The 24,228-nt window shown below is 35.2% G+C and overlaps 1 protein-coding gene across 3 annotated transcripts in view; it reads right to left on the minus strand.

Annotated features, from left to right (window-relative positions):
- The window catches only part of BLTP3B (bridge-like lipid transfer protein family member 3B), a 48,615-nt gene that overhangs the window by 14,611 nt on the left and 9,776 nt on the right, over positions 1–24,228 (minus strand). For 2 of the 3 annotated variants that reach the window (XM_021552883.3, XM_021552881.3), the window contains 13 exons: positions 20,720–20,882; positions 19,602–19,655; positions 17,057–17,148; positions 15,389–15,578; positions 12,304–12,444; positions 11,609–11,779; positions 10,166–10,346; positions 8,751–8,834; positions 6,474–6,656; positions 6,252–6,370; positions 4,385–4,526; positions 3,468–3,661; positions 99–1,594 (listed from right to left, as the gene is read on the minus strand). In XM_021552883.3, coding sequence (XP_021408558.2) covers positions 99–1,594; positions 3,468–3,661; positions 4,385–4,526; positions 6,252–6,370; positions 6,474–6,656; positions 8,751–8,834; positions 10,166–10,346; positions 11,609–11,779; positions 12,304–12,444; positions 15,389–15,578; positions 17,057–17,148; positions 19,602–19,655; positions 20,720–20,882 — 3,210 coding nt within the window. Of the gene's footprint in view, positions 1–98; positions 1,595–3,467; positions 3,662–4,384; positions 4,527–6,251; positions 6,371–6,473; positions 6,657–8,750; positions 8,835–10,165; positions 10,347–11,608; positions 11,780–12,303; positions 12,445–15,388; positions 15,579–17,056; positions 17,149–19,601; positions 19,661–20,719; positions 20,883–24,228 lie in introns of those variants that run through there. The other variant, XM_021552884.3, reaches the window with a different exon arrangement.

Raw genomic sequence — 24,228 nt, forward strand, 5'->3', positions numbered from 1 at the left:
CCTTCCTGGCTGCTGAAAGTACTAGAAGTCTGTGGTCAACAAGATTTCTAAATATTTTCAAAGAGTAGGAAAACTGTTTTAGTATTAATTTTCTATACCTTGAAGAAGACTGGGATGCAAACATTTTAACTGAAGCCACTTTGTCTTTGTTGATTTCAAGCTCTTCAGATTCTAAGGCAGTTTCTGTTTCCAAGTCAGCAACTTGGTTAGGACAGCCTTCAGTTGTGCCTTCCTGTTCATTTAACTTATTTGAGAATATGTTTCTGTCATCCTCCTTATCAATAAAAAATTCAGTAGAATCTTCTCTTTTATTTAGAATGGACACCGAATCCCTAGGATTCAAACTACTTTTCTCACTTAGAGGTCCACAGACCTCTTCTGAATCACTTCTACTAAAAAGTCCACTGCTTCCTCCTTCACTTGTATCTCCCAAACCTTTATCTGATGCATCATCAGAAAATGACATTGCTTTCTGAAAATCCATATTACTGTCTGATTTAAACAAAAGAGGATCTATTAAAATTCCTTTATTAACTTCCACATTCAGAGGCTTGCAGTCATTTACATAACCAAAATCAGTAATACCAGCTTCCACTATCTTACTACCAACTAATTTACTCTCTGAAGTAAAAGTTTCCCCATTTCCCACAGGGGAGAGTTCTGATGCCACAGGACTTCCTTCTTCCTCACCAGATTTACAAGGGTTTCCCTGAGTCACTGGATGTAGCAGTAAGGCTACTTCTGCACTTTTCAGTAGAATCCCAATGCAGACATCTGTTTGCTTTGCAGGTTTTCCTGTCACTGCCTCTACGTCCTTCCTTAAGTTTTCCAGGAGCAATACAAGAGATTCATGGAGAAACAGCAAAAAAAGATACTGGTAGTGATTTATCTGCACGCTTACATGTTTTTGAACATGGACAAGAACATGTACGTCTGCATCAGAGGAATAGTTTTCAGAAAGCACCCCTGAAGTCTCAGACATTTGAATGCCATTGGTTGAGGGCTCCATCTCACTGCTGTAATACTCCTTTAGAAGTTTCTTACGTTGCAGTCTATTAGAGAGATCACAAGACTCGCTTTTTGGAATGTTCAAGGCTGTTTGACTACAGGATACAAGCTCTTTTTGTGACTTTGCAAATCTTATTGGCTGGCAAATCCAAAGTGAAAGCGGGAACGAGTCCACAAAGTTTATTGGCCGTCCTTTCCCACTTTTTGCTCCTTCGTAATCTATCCAAAACTGGGAAAAATGCACGGCCCAAACATCAGTAGCTGCAGATGTCTTTAATGCATATTTATTCAATTCTGGGATGATATAACCTTTATAAACATCATGCATTTTGGTATCTTGTTCATGAGCATGTCTCTGGAAAATTGGATGCAAAAGATTAAAATTTTTTGGGGACTTAGGAAAAGTGGTGAAAGTTCTACTGAAAAATTCAGAATCCTTGAAGTTCTGAAACAAAGCTTCTAGATCAGAGTGTCTGCAGTTTGGTGAACATCTGGTATTTGTAGCAATCATCTCTGAACTTTGAATGGAAAGTGCACGAGGTTGATCTTTATGAATTTCAGGTTTGTTTTCAAATGGGATGATGATCTGTAAGGGAGACATACATTTTTTCAAGTTAAAAATATGTAGGTTAAGAAGGTATACAATTAAAGAAATAAAATAATTGCCATGACAGTTGATACAAAGGAATATAATTATAGTTTTATGAGAAATCAAGTACAGTGAAACAGAACAGGGATAAGTTGGGCTCACAGACTAGATGTATGTTCTCTCTCATTTTTAAAAGGATGCTGTGGCATCAATATTTGTACAAAAACATAAGGGTCTCAGGCTTTTCTTATCTGAAGGTCTTAAATTTAGTTCAGCTATATTAGGCTGAAGTAGCTCATTTCCTTAACTCAAGCAGCTTGGTAGAAGGTTTCTTAAAGTGTTTCCAAAATTTACGTTGTTGAAAAACAGAGAATTATAATTTGGAGTTCAATCTGGTGTGTCAGATAGGGTTTTTCACCATACCGAGTACACCAGTGTTTTATTTCTTTGTTAAGATACAAGCAGTTAGATGTGCCAATGCAGCTAATATTCTTAACACTGCAGAATAGGTATTTTTGACAATTATCTGATAATCATAATACATTTCTTTCATCAGGAAAATAATAATATACCTCAACTACTAAAGAACAACAAATAGTTCAGCACACTGTATTTAACTTGTGTATTTTTAGTGTACATTTTAAAGTAAACTTATTTTATGCCAAATCCTGAATCTTAAATTGTCAACATGAACATTGGCCACTCTAGTTTTGCTAATATCAGTGACCCTGCCTTCTATCACAATTATCTCCATTCTGAATCTAGAAAGTAGGAGTAAAAAATCATCCCTAAAGACACAAAGAAGAGAGTTATGAACTTCTTCATTTAAATACACAGACTCAGAGAAAATAACTAAATAAAATAATTAACTATACGATATGTAAACATCAATTCATCATTTGCTAGAATAAAAATAATGCTGTTAATACAGGGATGACATAATTAATATAAATCAAGGTTTGAGGGATGTAAGAATACTTTTATCCTCTCATAGATTAGTAGGCTATTCACATCTATTAATTCAATATCAGATCAATCTATATTTGCAGATTTCCAGTTGTTTGCTCTTAATAACTGTTTCTATTCAGTACAAACTATGTCCATGTAAAGTTCCATTAAGAATGTAACAAGAGCTTAGAAAGATAACCATCTCTCCATATGCTGACATTTTAGAGCCCTTGAAACCTCTCCTGTGGGCACCACTGAAAAGACTCACTTTGCTCATCTCTGAAACTTGGAAACCATACAATACAATGCCCAATACAAACAGGGAATGGATGAGAAATTTATCTGCTCAATAATCTTTTTTTCTTACAAAGAAGAAGACAAGGGAAGCAAAAATCTGATGTTCAGCTGCATTAAGAAGCATTAATCCTCTGGAATAAGCATACAGAGAACTCATATGTACCTGAATTACAGCAACAGCCAGCATGAAACAGAAAATGGTGAGAATGGGTTTTGGAGAATGAAATAGACCTACAGATGAACTGCTTTCTTTAAGGCATTCACCAGCAAGACAAAAGAGCTTTCATATAATACAACCACAGAAACAAGGGAAGGCCCTTGCATTAATATAGAATACAAATATTAATTTTTCACTTCTTGTTTTACTTTAGTGCTCAATTTTTTTTTTTTTAGGTCTGCTATGTCAACCAAAGAGAAATAATTTGTTAGTATTCCCACTCAGGTCTTCAATACAAAACCGAAATACCCAAACCAAAATACCAGGACATGAAGGAGTACAGGAAACAAGCTGTCTTCAAACAACCATATTCTGCAGAGCGTGTTTTCATTCATTTAGGTATTTGTAAGAGGATAAAAGAAGTAGTCTTCCAAGGAACCACAAAACCCTTACTCAATGACAGCATACCTTTAACATTAGTCCATCCACTCTCACATCAACATGTTCATCTGATTTTGAATTGTCATTTAACTTGTACATGGCCATGAACTGAATAAGACTCTGTTTCAAATCCAACACAAACTGGTTTAGCCAAAGAATACTTCTCTGATCCAGAGTGAATTGTAAAGCATTCAGCTGGCCATACAGATTTGGACATGGAACTAAAAGAGAAAAGAAAATGAAACCATGAGAATAAGTAAAATGTTTATGGGTTGGGTTTTCTGGTTTTTAAATTATTGCAAACTTACATTTTCACCAGTACATTTCAGCAGAGAAAGAACAGAAACCCAGTCCTTCAGTCTCAACAAAGAATTAATTGTTAGGGGATACCTGAAGTGATGCTTCTTTCTCTCACTCCAATAAAGTAACTGAATTTTTGAGTGTAAAAAAACTAAGAATATAATTAAATCTGAAGAAATTGGGAGAATATTCTAATTACAGAGGAAAGGGAAGACCATGGAAATTTGCTGTCCTCAAGTTTCATCCCCAAGTAATCCACTAACATTTCTGTATATAAAACAAGGCCAGCCACAAAACACATTCCTACAAATAACTCCAGCAGCTCTTCATTGCATTTTAGGTATTGTTGCAAGTGTTGGAGTCCTTTCTTGTAGTCAGGCAGTGAAATTGCAGAAACAATATGTGGATGTGGAGAATGAATAATTCACGTGCCAGTAAAAATGCTGCAAGTGATTTCAGACTGAACAACCATGTTTATAAAAAACAGTATTAATAGGAGTTTGCCAGGAGCAAGCACTGTGGAAATGGAGCAGTCTTGTACTCTATCCATTTTAGAAAGCCATTACCTATTTCAAGCTTTAAGCTTCACAAAGGTGAAAGTAACACACAAAATTTAAGCATCAGTAAAAATAAAAAAAACTTACTAGGGAAGTCTTTCCCATCTGGGTAGTAATATTCAGTGAATTCAATATGAATAGCTGGCATTTCTGGTGGAAGATAAAGTGACTTTTTATTGCAAGAGATCAGAGCTTTAGGGGAAGAACGACACTGGTCTGCTGTTGAAACCTGTAAATGATAAAAGATTATTTCATTAACACATTACATTTTTATGAATGATTAAGCATTTGTAGTTGCATGGAACAATCCCTAGTAAGGTAACATTCCACTGCCCTTGGGTGTAAGCCCCCAAACAACACAACACAAAGTGCTGACAGCGACAAACACTTTACTGCCTAGAAGCAGAAATTACTCGCATAGAAGAGAAAATAGTCTTAAAGGTACCAGCACCCCTTCCTTTGTATGAGGCAAGAGGCAGCAGGTCACTTTCAAAGGTGTTCAGCAGAAGCCTAGAATGATCTTATTTTTTATTGCAAATACTACAGCTCCTGTTTAAGAATTTATGCCTGGATGGAGTGTATTTCCATACAGTCTAGATAAGGGATAGATAAGCTAGATAAGTTTATTACACACATTAGGTAGTTCCTGTATTGTCATAAGAATAAATTCCAATACACAGACCAACTTTCAAACTGTGTGTGAAGCAAGGTGTTCAGCTTGCACCTGGCAGAGATGTGTATTCTTAGATAAGCTTGCATTTCATATGAATATGCTTCACAGGAGACTCAAGATGCTATGGAACACTAATCTTCATTTCTGTTTCCTTACAATGTAAATTATGAAATCAACATTTGATATATATTTGACCTTAAATTTCATTGAACGTGACCTAGTTTAAAAAGTATATTGCCAAAACAAAGTTTTTCCATTCAACAGTAAGTCAAACTGCTAGTCTGAAATTACCTAATGTATTAATATTGAATATATGATGACACTACTAGAATGTCACTGAAAAGAATGAATACATGACTTTTATAAGCCTGCTTCCCTTTGTGCAGCTGTTTTCAAAAGGCAAACATATCTACATTAACAGACACAAAAATTCAAGTAAAATTATCTATTTAGAAAAACAGCTTTTAGGAAATTGCATAGAAATAATGACAATTTAAAAACTGAAAATGTGTTTGTGAAGAGAGGAGGAGACAAGAGCAGAAGGCAAATGGAAACATGAACAATACAAAACAATAGTACAAAACCACATCAGATCTAGATGAATGCTCCTAGCAACAATCTGCAATATCCCACAACACCAGAAGCAATATGGCAGAAAAGTGTTGGAAATTGGAAAAAGAGCAAGCAGAAATCACAATGACACACACTAAACATTTTTGTTAGGACCTGAAACTTAGAGTAAATCCTTCCATATCACTACCATTCTGCCTAATGGAGACACACTCCTCTATTTCACTTGGCTCAGAACAGTCAATCTGGACAACAACCAGCAACTAAAACTACTCATTCTAACAAAGGGGAGGGCGATGGAAATGGTAAGTGTCTGCTCAAAATATCATTGGAGGAGGAGTGGCTGGAAAAAGATTTTACAACTTAATAAAACCTCTTAACAGTTTTGAACGTACTTTCAAAAATATAACAATAAGAAAAGCACGATATTAAAAAAATATTAAAATATTGGGCACAGAAGATAGTACAATGAAAAGATTAAATTTCAATTCCAAATTCATAATTTGGAGAACAACAGAACTTAGACCCAACACATAATTGTGATAGGATCACAATTTTAAAAAAGCAAAAGCAGGTCCATAAAAGTCTACTGCAATAATGAATGGAAAGTCTCATTAATTTCAATGGGCTTCATACTGTCCCTTAAAAACCACAGTTACAAAACAGTCAAGGGTGGAGCTGCCCCAGTTTTACTAACTTAAAGAAATGTACCTGATATATATCAAAATCTGCAAGTCTAACCACAATAGGACTAGACATCAGTTTACCCTTTGGTTGTTGGGAAGTTACAGAGGAAGCCCTAGATGTTCCTTTTGGTATCTGTTCCTTGCCTGTAAGAAAGAATAGTGATGGAATCATTAAAAAGAAGTCTTTTTTTTTTTCATAGTTTTAATATTTCATGGAAGTAGAGAATTAGTGATGTAAACAAAATACCTGTTTGTAGGTTCTGAGGAGATACAGCAGGTGGTGATTTGGGAGGAGAATCTACTACTTGATCCTTCACAGCCTGCTTAAGCAATTCAACATTGCTTTTGAATTCATTTAATAATTCTTTGGCCCATCCACTTCTGATTTTAGTGGCATCACTATAATGCATCCAGTGATCACAGCTGTCTCCTGCAAATAAGAGAAATGGGGAAAATATTAGCTCATTTGAAATTTTGATTTTAACAACATAACAACTTTCCACTATTTCACAAGTATTTTTCAAACTATAAGCTCATTGCATGCTGTAATTATAGAACAAGAGCAGTCATACCAGACGTTAAAACAGAAGTTATATTCTATAAACCAAATCTCAGCACTTCACGAAATCACTCAGAATATAGCATTGCCAGCTGCCTTATAACACCACTAACACTCAAAACATCATTGAGTATTTTCAGTTCAGAGAAATCTTACGACACATTAATGTCATATGTGAGAACATGCAAAAAAATGTTCAATTGAAAAAAAAAAGTGAGAGCAAGTAACAGAACGATGTTCTCATGCTCACTTTTTCCAAGCTTATCTTTCCTGCCAGAACTGTGTCCTAAGAAGTTCCTGGTCCCTTTCCAGAAATGTATTCTTTTTGTCTTGGTTCTCTAGCACCTTTATGGCACACAAACAACAAGGTAAGTTCAAGAAGTGCTGCAGTACACACAGCCTTAAAAATCAATCCCACTGGAAATTCTCTTGTTCTTGCTTTCAATTCCAACATGTTTCTGTTGGCCAAGTACTCAAACTTCTGAAAGGAAGTGATATCTTCAAGTATCAAGTAGTCCCTGTAAAGACATTCTACTAACCTGTTCAATAATAAGGATGCAATAACAAATAACTTCTATCAGTTGGTACATCACTGTTTAAATACTACCATGTGAAAATTTACTGTATTTGGGACTTAATGAGTTTTTGGATACTTATACTGGGGATAAGCAAATATGTTTGCTATTAAAATAGGAAAATTATTTTTGGGAAAAAAAAGTGATTTTAAGTCTAAATGCAAATATTGCAGTATTAAATACACTTTTAGGCTGGAACCTATCACAAGAGATGACATTTTTCCCCACCCTTCTTCACAGTTATCTTTGACAAGTTATTATCAGTTTTATAGCTAGGTAAGAAGATAAAGGAACAGGAGAAAAAACAGAAAGGGACAAAAGCCCATGATATTGGGATTCTTCAAAACAGGGCTAGCAACATGGGCAGATGCACACAGACTCTGAAGGACCTACAGGACTTTGTTGGCAACACCATAGGGAAAGCCCTAATGCCTTCTGGGAAGCCGGTTTGGGCAACTGCCTCTCTGAAGAACATGAACACATGCAGCATCATGTGGGAGCAAGGCAACCACACTCCTGTATGCAGTTGCATGGCTGTGATCTCATTAGGATCATAGACACGTGGCAAGAGCACATACGACTGAAACCCTGCAGGGGATGAACACGGGCTTTTAGGGAGCACAAGATGGCATGCAGGACAAAACCAGTGGGAACAGATGGAGCTCAGCATTGGGATGGATCACCAGTCAACTGACTATTTACAGGCTTGGAGTAGAGGACAGACTAATATGAATGATGATGTTGTGGATTTCTGCTCCAAACCATCTGATTAGGAAGATGATCACACCCTGTTTTGTTGTTGCATGCTTTGTAATGTATTTTCTTTTAAATTGTTTAGATTTCTACTAGAAATTATTAGTGAGAAATGTATTATTTGTAAGAAACACTTCGGAAATTGCTAACATTTTTTTAGTACATTTCTTAACAAAAGGCTACCCAATTGAACCTCTACACACTGAGATTCTTGTTCAGCAAAATAATGTAAAAAGCAAAACACTGGTTGGAAATGGACATAAAATGATAGTTTTCTATACATGAAAAAATCTAACAGATTGATTCATGTTACTATCAAATTACTGAATTTTCAATATGCAATACTGCCTTCCTCTGTCAACACAAAATTCTCTTCATGTCAGAAATGTGTAAACATTGTTTTGTTGACCAAACAAAACAGTGAAAGCATTTGGACTAAAACAGCTCATTCACAGAAATTCAATTGGTTCCCAGATTGTTGCTTTTGTTGTTTGTTTTTACACCTAGAAGGAAGTAAAAAGGTGCATTTTCAAATGGTTTGAGCACAATTATCCAAGCTGTATACATGTACACACAATTTTTTTTAGCTTTCAAACAAGACAGTCACAGGTAATTAATAAAATGCTTACTTTCATACCTGCTTTGTGAAATGGATAATAGTCCACTGTTAAATAGCTGAAGGAAAGCTGCATGGCCCCTCCTGTAACACGTCTGTTTGGGTCTGTAAAACAAAACAATGTTTGGCCCTGTAGACATTGCATTTAGCATGTTAGCTCTCATGCTGGTGCAATCCTTTAAACACCTAACACTACTTTCTTCCCTTTACTGTCTCTCATTACAACTTCATTATCTTCCCTCAAAATTTTCATTTAGATAGTCTTCACTGGTTTCTAAAGATCAGCTTGCAGAATTCTGTACTCAGTCATTACTTACAGATTGTGTGCTGTTTTCAATGCTACTAAAAAGACAACATCTTGAAAACACATTACTGCAGTTTTTCTGAAACAAAACTTTTTACACTGAATATATGATTATGATCAGTCTTTGAAGTCAACATTTACTTTCAAGAATACTACATAATATGATTTTATTTGACAAATATTGCAGTGAAGGGGTCTTCTGAGACTCTTGTCTTCTGACTTTTTCAACTGTTGAATTTAAACTCCATGGCCAAAAATAAAGGACCAATAAAAAGATCTCACTAGGATACAACGTAGATACACTGCATGTAAAGAAATACATCTCTAGCCAGTGAACCTGATGCTCTGCTGTTCTGAAAGTGTCTTCCCTAACCAAGGAAATGCATTTTTGTTAAACTCTAAGTTTTTCATATTCTTCTTCAGCAGACCTTGTATGCTTCCATAAATTTTTCAGTGACTAGTATTATAGTAGACCTTGTATATTTCCATATGATCACTTTTGAAAGGCATGAACAAATGTCCTTATTTGTCTTCTTCTTTTTCCTGATTCTAAATGTAACTACATGCAATAGGCTTTTGTTAAAAAGAAGCAGTTCAAGATTTACACACAAAATTTTAAGGTCACAGGACACTTGTTCCCTTCTTTTCATGTGCTGCAGACCATATCAAATTGTCTAAATTAGTAACAGAAAGAGGACTGCTCTTTTATTAGTTTGCATTTGTAGGAGTATTAAAGAAACAGTTTGTATAGCGATCCCTTCAAGCCACAAAAATGTTGCCACTGCATTCTTCATAACCCAGTTAACTTATAAAAGAAAAAAACCCAGCAGTAACAATCAGACTGATAGAATATGTTCCTAGAAGACAGAAAAAGTATAGAAGCTACCAGCACTCTTAGGTTTTGCACTGATTCTAAAATAATTACATTTATTAATGAGATGCTGTCCTAACAGAGCTACCTAAATAGCTTTACATGAGTCCATAGACACTGGAGACAATTCTACCTATTCCTCTAAATTAACGTCTCTTGACTTTATTGTATTCTTATTTTCTTATTATTGTATTCCTCAAAATATCTACCCTGAAGATGATTATGATTCACAGACATGAAACTTAAAAAAACAAAAAGTACCTCTTTCTTTAGAATGGATATCATCACATATATGTAGGTCCAAGTGGGAAATTACTAAGTGATAAGAAGTTTCCTTAACATCAAAATCATTAAATAATTTTACTATTGCATCGTTTTGATCAGGTGCTGCTGTTGTCTGGTGAGCTTTCACTTGCTGGGAGCTGGGTGCAGGGGCAGAGATCTGAAAAAATATTTAGTCCATCACATAAATTTATAATGTTTATCGTTTCTCTTTCAAGCATGTCTCTTTACACAAAACAGGCATTTGAAACAAGGAAAAATCTGCATTATATGCATTCCCCCTTGGATCATTACTGAGATTTAAGTGTACTCTTTTAGAATAAAGCTGAGTTAATAGATGTGTGCACTGTACTGCACTGCCAGGGCACCCCCCATTCTCCTTATTCCTCCTCCCACTTCCTTACACCCCAGTCACTCACAGAACTAGTATTTTTCTAACTTTTGTTGCAAGCTGTTCAGGGAACTAACAGTGGGGTCCTTTCTGCTTATTTAGTTCCTCAAGCTACATCATGATAGGGTTGAGCATGAGTCAGTGCCAGTGTCAGAGAACAGGTGAGATGCAAGTACAGGGCACTGAAGAATCAGAACCTCCCTGCTCAAGAGCAGGTAACCATGCTATTGCTAAATCTTCACATCACAGCATAAGGCATCAGGGCCAGCAAAAGAACTGAACTCACTGAACTCTCTGTTACAGTACATTGGCTTTACCCTAAGAAATTCTCTACAACTGACTGTACTCAGTAATCAATCATGTTTTATTTTATAGCACTTATCTTCTATAAGTGTACTTATCCTGCTTCTTCACAGACAAGAAGAGGTGCCTCCCCTCTACACTCACAAAGCCCTGTTGGTCTAGCGTGCACTATGTGCTGAAGAATACCAAAATTTACATGCAGCATCAACAGCACAGATATGCCAGCAGAAATATATTTAAAGTAGACTTGGTTTTCACTATATATTCCAACAAGAGCTGCATGAGGATAAACTCTTAATAAAAGCTAATTTTTCAGTACTATGAGAACAAGCTGGACAAGCACTTTAAATCATTATAGTAAGCATATCTACCCACACATTAAGGTTACTTTAATGTGTCTTAATTATTTAAATTCATAACCATAAAATATTTGGAGAAAAAATTTACTGAACAGTCAATAAAAAGTTAAGTAAATACAGAAGTCTAAACACTGCACATGAATAAAGAAATATAACTACTTTTATTTTCTGCAGTTAACATCAGTACACAAAATCTTGCAAAATAAAGACCATTTTAAACTATGATTAATTCCCAGTGTAATTTAAGATATACAGCTGAATGAAAATGAGTAACTGAACATTCTCTAAAACAAATTAACACAACTAACCACACTGTGTTGTGCTGTAGAACACCTGATAATGATATAGTGAGACAATCAATTCTCATACCTGGGCTGTTTCAGAAGCCAGGCTTTTCCTCTGTTCTGCTGATTTCTCTATGGCTTCACTAAGAGATTTGGCATACTGCACCATGGCTTTCAATTGGGAATCAGTCAAAACCCACAGCAAATCATCCAGAATCAGAACCAGTTTGGATGCCACAACATTACAGTCTTTTAACTGTAAAATAAAAATTTAAAGAAGTTGAACTAAGTACTTCTATTTCTTATATTAAATACATGGGATAAAGAAAAGCTTAGTGCAAAAAGCAATAACAAACATTTTTTATTTTAAATTTGATTCCTCTTAGTAAGTAAGAAGTACCTAAGACACAGTATATTTATGCTTCACTCTATGTATTTGGCATGCATCAGATATTAAACTGCTGCATTTCTCTAAATGTAAATAAAGTAAATATTACAAGAATCTAGAGAGATAAAACAATGAGCATCATCATAAACAAAACTCTGCAGATCAAACTGTCTTATTAATGGGACCTATATAAAGTCTTTATTTTCAAAATCTGCCTGTAGCATTTCTTGTAAATTCTACAGTCTTTCCAGTTACATGTTATTATAAATGTAGCTCAGGGAATTCTACATTCATATGGCCTAAATTTAAAACCATTACTATGCACATGTATGCATTAAAAGCATGAGTTACAAACTTAAAAATAAAATAAGACTTCAAATTTTCAAGTTTACCCTTCTTTTAAGTGTGACCCTAATTTTTGATTGGTTAGTAATCAGTCGAACTGGAGCACTCATTATTTCATGCTTAGAACTCTGGATTGCATCAGCTTCTATTCTGATCATCTGCCAGTTGATTTCTTTAAAAGTCAAAACCTTTAAAGACAGAAAAAAAGAGAAAAACACCTTGATGCAATATGACAGTTATTTGGACCTAATCCTGTGCATGTGTATGTATACATCTGTACATATGTACACAAAAACTCACAGGAGCTATACAGACAAGAACAAATACAACTCATTTGTTATTCCACCTAAAGGTGTCATGAAGCCCTCACCCTGCTTGTCACAGAAATATTAAGCTACTTCCAATCAGGCTGAGGTAACAAGAAGCATTTAAAATATTCAAAAAAAAATAAAGGTCATAGTTATTGCATACTAAGCTGCTTTTAGGAGAGGAAAAAAATATTGTGTAGTTTAGTTTCAAAATGTTAAATAAGGAAAGAGCAAGGAGGGAAGCAAAGCTACAGGATAGGAGAGGTTTTTTTGGAGTGTTTTATCTCAATTATAAGAGAAAGTTAAACACTGAGCATGCAGACTCCACAAGCTCTGAATCTACTACATAGATTTCTAGAAGACACAGCAAGCAAATGTTAGAATAACAATGACAAAAGAGCATCAAGTACAGCTGGATGCTGAAAATCAAATACAGAAAAATCAGTGACTGTCCAATAGGAGCATCATGGAAAACATCAAATGAACAGGACATCAATAGGGAAAAACAGTAATTCTTTACCTAGAATTCCTTCCTACATGATTTGGATGATGGGATCAAGTCCCCTCAGAAAGTTCGCAGACAACACTAAGCTGAGAGAGTATTGATCAGCTGGAGGGTAGGAAGGCACTGAAGAGGGATCTGGACAGTTTGGATTGATGGGCCAAGGGCAATTTTATGATGTTCAACAAGGCCAGGTGCCAGGTCCTGCACTTGGGTTACAACAACTGCAGGCAGTGCCGCAGGCTGGGGGCAGAGTGACTGCTCAGTTCTCGGCCCCTCACTTCAGCACAGACATGGAGGTGGCTGGAGCATGTCCAGAGAAGGTGAAGGGTCTGGAGCACAAGTCTTATGAGGAGCATCTGAGGGAGATAGGTATGTTTAGCCTGGAGAAAAGGAGGCTCAGAAGTGACCTTACTGCTCTCTGCAACTGCCTGAGGGGAGATTGCACAAAGATGGGGGTTGGTCTCTTCTCCCAGGCAGGAGACAAGACTAGCAACAGAACAAGAGGAAATGGCCTCAAGCTGCACCAGAGGAGGTTAAAGTAGGGACATGAGGAAGAATTTATTTACTAGAAGGGTGGATAAGCATTGGAATGGGCTGCCTAGGGCAGTGTTGAGTCACCATCCCTGGAGAATTTCAAGAAATGACTGGACACAGCACTTAGAGCTATGGTTTGCTGGGCATGGTGACATTTGGTCAAAAGTTGTACTCAATGATCTTGCAGGTCTTTTCCCACCTTAATTATTCTGTGATTCTATGATTACTCTCTGAAGAAACAAGGATCAGCCATGAGTAAAGAGCAAGACAGAAGAATTTTTTTGGTATCTGACTTATTCTTCATGTGTCATTCTCCTCTTGTCAATTTGAAAATCTTACAGCCTATGTCCTGAGAACATACACAGAGACTTAAGTAAAACATATCCAGTGTGTCTGGAAAGGAGGTACATTCCATAAAGTGAGCAAGATGGAAAGTACAGTGCAAAGCATCCTGAAACACTTTTTGCAGAAAAGCAGAGCACATATCTCCTCATACAGAAGATGCAGTGTGATCAAAAGCTTCTAAAAGTATTCTAAGGAGATTCCTTATTGTATTAGCAATGTAGCTACAGTGCAAAGCTAAATGATTATGCTCTAAATATATGATTCAGCACATGTTATCTTCAAAGTACAGCATTGGTTTTGGTTTTTCACCTTTTCATACAATTTGCTGCTAACAAATAATTCACTGCAATATCTGGAAATTTGTTTCTAGTATTAATTGCACTAAAAAGGAAAACTCTCCCAAGGAAAGCTCTGTTGTATACAGGTCAACTGCTCAGAATCTAATTGTTCCTAGAAACCAAAAAATCTGCCAATACAAAACTCCATCTAGTCAAACTTTAATTCTTCCCATCAGACTTCATTAACATGGGAGCATAAGCATACAGATAAGCTGTAGAAAATAAAAACTATCATAAAAATAGTTTTCAACTTCTTACTTATGTGGTATTTTTAACTGATATTCTCCTGGGGTTTATTTCCTGACATAAAAATCAACTGCCAGACTCCTTAACTCTGGAGTAAGCTGGCCAGATGTATGATGCTAAAACAAGTCTCCTTGAATACAATCTTTAGAATCAACCTTGCACTCAGCATACATTTAACTTTGTTTAGCTGGGAGAAGGCAAATGAACAGTGTACATCAAACTAGCACTTCCATGTGCTATTCTCTGGGACAGTAGAAACATGTACACTTTACTGCTATTACTTTGTTATATATACATATGATTTAGGTATTCCAAGAAAATAATTGCAGAAGGACTTGACTAAATTTCATTTTAAATTGCTTTATTAAAAGAAAGAAAAATTCTTATCAGGCAAACCCTCACAAGCAAACAAATAACTAGTTAAAACTTTTAAAATATAATTCCTGTTGTTGTTGTTGCTATTATTATTACTACTACTAATAACAACAACAACACAACCAGCACAACCTCTTATCCTTCCATATTTAATACATCGTTCTTTGTTCTTTCAGCACTCTTAAAGTCTGGCTCAGTTTGCATTTTAGAATAGTCATTCACTTGGAGAATGTAGGAGGGAAACCATACACCTGCCTGCTCTGGTCTTCGTTCTTGCCTAAGCATCCACATTGGCCATTTGATCTGACTCACATCCACCATTTTTACGTATTTGTGCTCCCAAAGGACAACTGAAATTACTGAGCACAGAATGTCTCCATTCCCAGTAATGGTATGTTCTCTACCCTGTGAAAGGTTGCAGTTCTACTTCTTCCTTTACCACAAAAACAAGGGAAAAAAGTAAGTAAAAGGTATTATTTACCTCTCCACGTTGAGCTTCTTGTATTCTGGTAAATCTAAGGTCAGCATGTTCCCAGTTTGCATTTACACTGTATATTCTCAGCTGGGAAAGTTCAAATGAAGCATTAAAGGCTTTTGCACCAATCCGTATTATAATGGAGTTCACAGAAACTGAAATGCCTTCTACCACTTTTTCAGCAAAGCCATATTCACTAAAAAGTGAAATGCCAACATATTAAATATAAACCAAGTGAAAGGGCACAAAATTAAACAGATGTTAAAATAAATGAAGTTACTAACATATTCTACAGTTAGCAACTTTTGCTCAATATACTTGATCTAGTTTACAATAATTTTCACTCTGTGATCTTCATCTCTACATAAAGAGCTTATATTTGACTAAAATAAATCTACACAAAGTATAACAGTTAATACAATCTTTTGATGTTCAATTACAAAGATGTATGTATTATAAATATATAGAAAAAGCAGTCTACATCGTTATGCAGAAAGCTTATTCTTCTTTATGCATACATAAGGAGTAATTCATGTTAAATTAATTACTTGACAATTCCAGTCCAGTTAGTATTTATGTCTATAAGCCAAATTATTTTGTCCATTAAAAATAATAACTTTCAGATATTCAAAAGAGTATAAAGTATTTGCATTATTTGATTCTATGAAGAAAGGCATCCTAAATGGTGGTTACACTTCTACAGCAAATAAACATCCATTCCAGTATTAAAAAAGATTAGGCTGTTGCAAATAATTTTTAAATAAAAATTTTATAAGTTTTGAATGTTTTAAATTAGTGTATGGAAAATTGATCATTAAATATTATTTTAACATCTAAAAAATTCTATCCTTTTGTTTTCTAGGGTTTTTTTCTGCTTATTTAAAAAAAACAAAACTTGTGTGGTTTGTCATTCCTTTTCCTTTATCAAATTTCATTCTACACAAAGTCTCTATGGCTGTGGTTTTCAAGGTATGCTTTAGGAGACACAGAGGCCCATAGACTACCTCTACACATTATATAGATGTTACTACAAGAAAAAATATTGTATCATCAAATTTATTTCTCTGTATATAGGTCCCTATGACCATGGAAAAATGTTTTGAGTTCCATGTAAAGAAATTACTGGGGTGTAGAGAGAAAAAAATCACTAATGTAATGTTGTGTTGACCCACCAAATTGCTTAAGTTTTGGGCTACACAGTGTACATGAAATCTCTCAGTAAGAATCGGCTGATACAATTAAGGAAATATAACTTTAAAATACTGCACTAACAAACAACCCTTAAAACTCTTTAGACAAAACAAATAAAAAAGAAAAATTTTTAAAACCCACATAAACATTATATGTATTTTCCCAAATGGAGGAAGGCAAGATATCATTCATTTTTAAAAAACTTAGTATCAATTAAACTCAGTAAATATCTGACATAGCAGCTGCACCTCTATGAAATTTACCTTGCAAGCTCTAGATCTAGTTCACATCTTTTCTCAAGGCTTGGGTCTGGATAGCTCCATTTCCACTACACTACTTCACATACAAGCAATGAAATAAAATTTTGGAGGAGATGGGAATGGCAGGCTGCAACCCTATATACTTCTGAAATTTTGCAGTCAATCTGTTTTATACAATACCAAACCTTTTTTTGACCAATTACATGTAAGTACCATCACTGACCTCTGCCCGGATGCAGTTGCTATAGGAGAGGGTCCGTTAGGGGCACGTGGCTCTTCACATGTGCTCATTTCCATTACAACTTTATCCAAGGACTTGAAAAACAAAACAAAGCAAAAAAAACATTGGAGACCTTAGAGCTAACAAAGTAAATAGATGACATATAAGGAACTTGAGAACTTTTTCTGAAATATACATAAGACATTTCCTACCATGTCAATTTTTACACAAACTTTTGTAACGGACTAGAATGATCTTTTCTTAACTTTTTTTTTGTGGGTTCTAACACACATCCCCAGTCAAATATTGTATAATGAAATTCTTGATCCCTGACATTTATCCAAAACATACATTTTCAAAAATCACATTTCAAAATGGACATGCTTTAATGTGTAGTTATCTGAATTTTCTTTCTATATGGCTTTTCTTTTAATGAAATATTTAATGCAAGCTGATTCAAAGCACAGCAGTTAAGATTTTTTCCCTGTCTAATTATAACTTTCTATCACCCCTTCTGAATTCCCTCATTTATGCTCTTAGGTCAGACAAACACCAAAAACCCCTTTGTCCTCAATTATAGATTTTTCATTATTCAACCTGCCTTAGCCACTAGATTGTTATGATATTGTGTTAATCATGCTTGTTGTCATAATCTGTACAACATTTTTCTGTGGTACTCTTATCCAAGAAAACCTGTCTACAACAAATGAACTGCCTAGTCTGGATTTATTTATACTTCACTTTAAGCATCAAGTATTTTGATGCTTAAAGGGAAGCAAGCAATAGCTGCTAACAGTAGATTTGGACATATTAAAATTATTTTTTTAGCTGTCTCAATAATATCTTGCCTTGAAAACAACAGAGAAAAAAAACCAAGAAAAACCCAATCCCTTGGCTTAAGGATGGTGGGGGGAAGCCAAGATTTCTCCTACTTACCCTAACAGTTTTGGATGTTTGACCACTCTTTTAAAAATTCTATTTACTATATGACTACTGCACAGAACAGTAGGACACAGATTCAAGGCGATTGCACAGTATAAAAAAGAGGTAATGAAGAATGCCTGGATGCAGATCTATGTCTTTTCTCACTGGCAACTTCTGTACTTGGATAGAGTAAAAACTGCTACAGATGGGCTTGGGGCCCAAAATCACTCCTCAAAACTATCCTATTTATCATATAAAACCAGAACTGGGTCATGCACAAACAGTATGTGTCACTATGTCAACAGACTGATTCTCACAAAGGACAACTCAGCACAGTGAAAGTCCCTTTGGTTAGACAAGTGGGCTCTAGTTATCCAGTAAGCTGTGCTAAAAGAGGATGCTATTTCAACTTAATTCAAGCCTCAGGAGCAAAAATATCCCCTCTCCCGTCCCTGCCAAAATACCAGGAGCTCAGTGATGTAATGAAGGGCTAAGGTTCAGCACTTGGGCCACTGAATTCACTTTCCTTTAGAAATCAAAAAGGCTGTTGTACAATCTAGCATTGAATAGTGAACTTATGTTACATATTTAATGCACTTGTTCAAGGACACCTTTATGTAAAAAAGGTTACTTTGAAAGTTATCTTAGCCTCAAAGGACGGTAATGTAAGTTCAACAGGAGCAAAGCAAACAGCACCTTGCTACCACAGGTCAAAGTGTGCCATGTTTAAGAATAGCAGAGCTTAAACCCATTTCCTAATTTGGCAGTTGCATTTCACAGCCAAGAGGTTGAATCATGCCACCTTGGCAATACCAGACTTTAAGTTCTGGGTGTCAGGAAGAAGCAGTACAGACATAAATACATTCCAACTGGGTCACTAGCAAGTGCATCAATAATTTAAAACAACATGTCTTTCCCAAGTCTGATTCAGAATGTAGGAATTACAAGCACATTTACTGCAAGACTGGGAAACGTGACAGCTAAAGGAATATTCACTCTTATGCAAATGCAATTGAGAAAGTTTACTCGCCATCAAATAAATTACTTCTGGTGCTACCACAATTGTTAGTATATTTAAAAATAAAGAACAAAGGAAAGCAAATGCAAGAACTAATGTGACTTCTAATTGTTGTTGAGTCCTATTTACACATTTTACTCCCTATTTATATCCAGGCTGAACCCTATGTGGTTACAAAAACCCTATAAATGCTATGTGTGTCAAACATGCTATAGCTGAGATCACTATGTAAAGTACAGACATAGAACTGAAAAGTCTCAGAAAAGACAGCTCCAAAAGAAAGGCAGGAACTTCTAAAAGGGGTTGGTTGGACAAATAACTACCCTTCAGGTAAACCCAAATTAACATGCAAAGACTAAAAAGGTGACAGAAGTAAGCTAACGATCAAACACTACAGTGATTACATTGAAGCCACAGATTAAGAAAATAAACCTACCAAGGAAAACATTAAGGCATTTTGCCTTGATCTGCTGCTACCCAGAGGACCCTTAGTAAAGGCCTGTTAATGTTTCAGTTATTTCTAGAATCACATCAAGAGAACTATATAAATATTTGATATAGATTCTGCTACACACAGTACATTTCAGAGTTTATTTCAAAACTCACCAAAGAGATGGGATGTGTTTTCAATTTTGTCCATGGTATCTGCAAGAGAAGACACTACTCTAAAGCAAATTAAATATTCAAAAATACAGTAAAATAAATCATACAGAACGTGTTTTAGGCATACAAATTATATTTCGAACTTCTGAACTCAGCATAATAGTACTTTCAAAATATTAAGCTCATCTGAACATACTATATAGTAACTTTATGCACACACTGGGTGTTAAAAACTTTGAACTTCAAAATTTAGTTATCCCTGAGCAGAAAAACAGAGGAACAAAGCAGAATCAGTCTCTAACAGTGGGTTGTCAAGCATCAGAAAAAGCATCACTGCCTTACACATTATTTCCTTTAAAAGGAAAGAAAAGATACATTTCCTTTGTTGACCTACAACTGATTGGATGCCTGCAACAAAACATCAAGTTCATTGCATTTAGAAAAATCAGGACAATCTCTCATAGTGGGAAAAAAAAAATCAAAGAAAGAACACCAAAAAAACCATAAATAAACCCTACTAAAAAACTAAGGAGCTGTTAACGTTTAACCAAATTGTAACTTCAGTCAAGTACAAGCCATACTTCATTTCTTAATCCCACATTCATAAAATGTGATACAGCTGATATTCATTGTTTCAATTATTAGCAGCCAGAATGACTAAAAATGCAGCATCTATTAGATTTACTGTGTTTCCTGTATTTGCCATAGACATCAGAAGCACTCTGAAAGGTATTTTTGGAAACAGGAACAGAACAAGAGGGAAAGTGATAAATGAAGAGGAGTGAAGAGAGAACACACACAAAACAATTATTATAAACTAAGTACCACAGACAAATATAAACTTTTACTTCTGCCACATTTTCAAAACATGCAGGAATGAATTCTACTCAGGAAGAAAAAAAAATTAAAAGTAATTACTCTTATTTTCATTATTTCCAGATGAAAAGAAACAAAAAATAAAGAAGAAATTATTGCTAATAAAATCTTGGTTGTTCTTTAAAATTTTATCAAGCACTTATCACAATCTCCTACTAATACAAAGTTGCTTGAAAGTTTACAAAGACAAAATGAAAAGAAAAAAGATTTGGTTTATTACTATTCCAGCACAATAAAACACTCACCCTAATGGATGCTTTATTACAAAACACCTTGTTTATAGCCAGCCATGTTGGAAGATCCAGCATGTTCTGGAGTACCTCTTGATCCAACTCTAAATTGGTCAGCTGACCTTCCCCCTTTAACGTGCTCAGGTTGATCTTGTCAGGTGACAGATTTTTGGTGAACCTAAAAACAAACACAGCTTAAGTAAATACATACAAAGCAATCAAAGTTATCCTGCATATCAGTGACAATTTAACTTAAAGCAATGGTCTGGGTTTGAAGAAATCTTTGATAAATTTCACTCGGGAAAGAAATGGTATGATAGAATTTGTCTATTTTTTTCATCCCATTAGCTCAATTTATAAATATATAAACAAAAATATATTTTGAGATATCTTCTTATTTTTGTCACCCAGAATAACAAATACTATTTGAACTATTGAACTATTTATTAGAACTTAATCTGTTTCAGTTTTTAATTTTTTTAAAGGAGAAAAAATCCCAAACCCCTAGAATTAGTTATAAGCAGTATTTTTATATATATATAGTTAAAATCTTGCAATAAAAAACTTTTATTTACAATATTAATTAGATTCAGCCATAGAATCTAATGACAAATTAGAAATACACATACACACACATAGCAGCATGAGGTATATATTGGATGAAAACTTAAAATCCCAAAATGATATCCATATGGTAAATGTGTCACTATTTAGAAGTGTACATATAAATTACTTTATATTATATTATTATTAAATTACTTTATATTATATTTATATTATTAAATTTCAAATGCACTAGGATTTGCTGATAAAATGAAACAATCTGTGTGACTGTGTCAAATGGTACTCCACATCCTTGTGAGACAATATGACAGAGCCCATGGTTTCTCTCCCTTCAAACGAACAGCTGTAGCATTGTATTTACCGTAAGCTAAGAACTTTACCACACTTTCAATCTGCCATGAAAAATTGTTTCTGCTCATGAACTATTCTGCTTAGAATAGTTTTCTAAGATTAGGTAGTAGAAAATACTGCTGTTGGCAATACGCTTCGTGACTTTTCCCACTATAATCTCCTTGTGCTGCCATTCTCCAGGCAGAGAGCAAAGGGGTTTGTCTGTCCTCAATGATGGAATATTGCCCTGCAGCAATGCCTCAGGAGGTGCAATTCCAGCACTTCCTTTCCATTCAAGAGAGCAACTTCTAACTGAACTACAAGGTCCTCATTAGGTCTGATACTGGAGGAGATGGTAGAAGAAGATGAAGAGGGTCAGCAAGCTTTTCCTCTTAAGAGTTTGCAAATACAGCTTAAAACAGAGAAGGCATTTTTTGAGTTCAACTCCCTGACTCCATTCCTCCATTCCCAGGATGGTTAGCTTTGAATATACATTTACATAGCCCGACAAAATACAAGTATTTGCAAATAATACTAGATATATTTCTTATGACAGAAGTGCTGCAGTTGTTATTGTGTTGCTTACAGTCATAAATTATCCACAAGCAATGAGATTTAATCTGTAAATAATACAGTTTCATCATTTTAGCACTAAAAATATATTGAAATAAGGCTATTGATAAATGTATTTTCCTTGGCAACTAATGTATTTCAAAATTATCTGTTTAGAAACATTATGAGGGGAATAAAGGACTTGAATTATTTTGTTTTCTGGTTACCCTTTTTTCTTACTTTCAACAGGAAAGAATAATGAGAAGAGCTAAATAACCTTCCTCATTAAAACAACCTATCAATAACTGCAAAATAAAAAATAAAACTTCCTATCTCAGAAACCATTGCAAAGTCTCATCTGACTCAGGTAGTACAAAATTCGTAGAAGATAAAAAACAGCTATTGAGTGTTTTCAGTCACCTGGTATTACCTCTCACTCTTGACTTTCTACGTAAGGGTCAACATAAGAATTACAAACTGGTGTCATTTTAAAGTCACATTAACACAGCAAATGCAAAACCATTCTGCCATTACACACACACAGGTACACACAAGTCTCCCGAGATTCATGCTCTGTGAAAGAAGTCGCCCTCAGAGTTCCCTGTGGTTCAGCCACACCAGAAATGCCTATCAGCTTGGAGAGAGAGATCTAAGCATGATCTTGGGTCACAGCTGCAGACACATCACAGTGAAACACACAGGACCTACAGAAAGAGGTTTTCAAATTTCAGAGCAAGGAAGACACCAAAATACCATTAAGGAGGAGAATGGCAACATTTTTGAGTTACTTTCAGTATCCTTCAAACAAACAAAACAGAAGCCAGTTTCTCTCAACAGGGAGCAGAAAGACAGGGAAAAAAATTCAAAAAGGACCATAACTTTTTCTGTATACATTTTTTTTTAATTCTTCCAAGAGTGTTGCTTTGAATTTATTTCCTCCCTTGCAGTCAGTGAAAGGGAAAATGCTCCAAGTACTGCTTCATTCAGAAGAGACAGACATAAGAGTATATCTGCCTGTTAAGACTGTACCCTTCATGTCAAAAGCCATGGAAGGAAACTCTCAACAGGTGAGCTGTGAGAAGATATTCTTAGCATAATTGTTTTCACAATTGAGTCTCAGTTTTACAAACTACACTTCCTTTCTCAAAACATATCTGAATTAATATGTGATTTCAATACAGCTTTAATATTGAATTTCATAAGTAGAATAATGCTGTAAATATTTACAGTTTAAATACAAGAATCCAGAAATATGAATTTGTCAATATCACAAGCTGCCTGACATAGCTCCTTTGGGTATATCTACACACAGATGCACTAAATATTCCTATGCAGTTAAGGATAGATGTTCAACCTCAATTTACAAAGTACAGATTAAGAATTTTGTGAAAAGCATAAAAGACTGTACAGTAACAGTGCAGTATTAAAGAGGAGTAAGTTACAATCAATGCATTTTGTCAGGACCACAACAGCTCTTTCAGTTCACTCCCTCTAAAATAACTCAACACCGACATAAAAGATGCATTTATTTCCTTGCCTAAAATATTTATTTTCTAGAGGTTTTTTTGTAACACCACAGGCTTTGAGGTTCACCATGGTGGCAGAGAAGATGGTCAAGAAGTTGAAAACAGAAGCCAAAAAAACCCCAAAACAGGCAGAGAAGATGGGAAAACACTTTTATGAAGCCACAAACTTATGGTTTGTACACAGAAGGCCACAAACCACATGAAGCTTAGAGCAATGCTCCCCAAAGGTTTGGAGCAAATACCAGGTGCCTTGTCAAGTTTGACAACAGAAACTACAACCTGTGGATTTAGAGAAGTTTGGATCACATTTGGAGACAGACTCTCAGCTGTTTTGCAAATCTCCTGAATATAGAACTGTTTTCCCCAGGTCTACCAGGCCTTCTCTCCTTTTTAAATAAAATTTCCTCAGTGATATGACTCTAAAGATATTCTCTAATCATGACAAATTATTAAATCACAGTATGTGCTACAAGTTTTGCTTATCTCCTTGTTAGGAACTCAAACTGCTTAAACAACAAGCTTTGAAAAAGGGAAGCATGACCTACTATGCAC

This window comes from Lonchura striata, chromosome 5 (assembly GCF_046129695.1).
Source record: "Lonchura striata isolate bLonStr1 chromosome 5, bLonStr1.mat, whole genome shotgun sequence".
Lineage (NCBI taxonomy): Eukaryota > Metazoa > Chordata > Aves > Passeriformes > Estrildidae > Lonchura > Lonchura striata.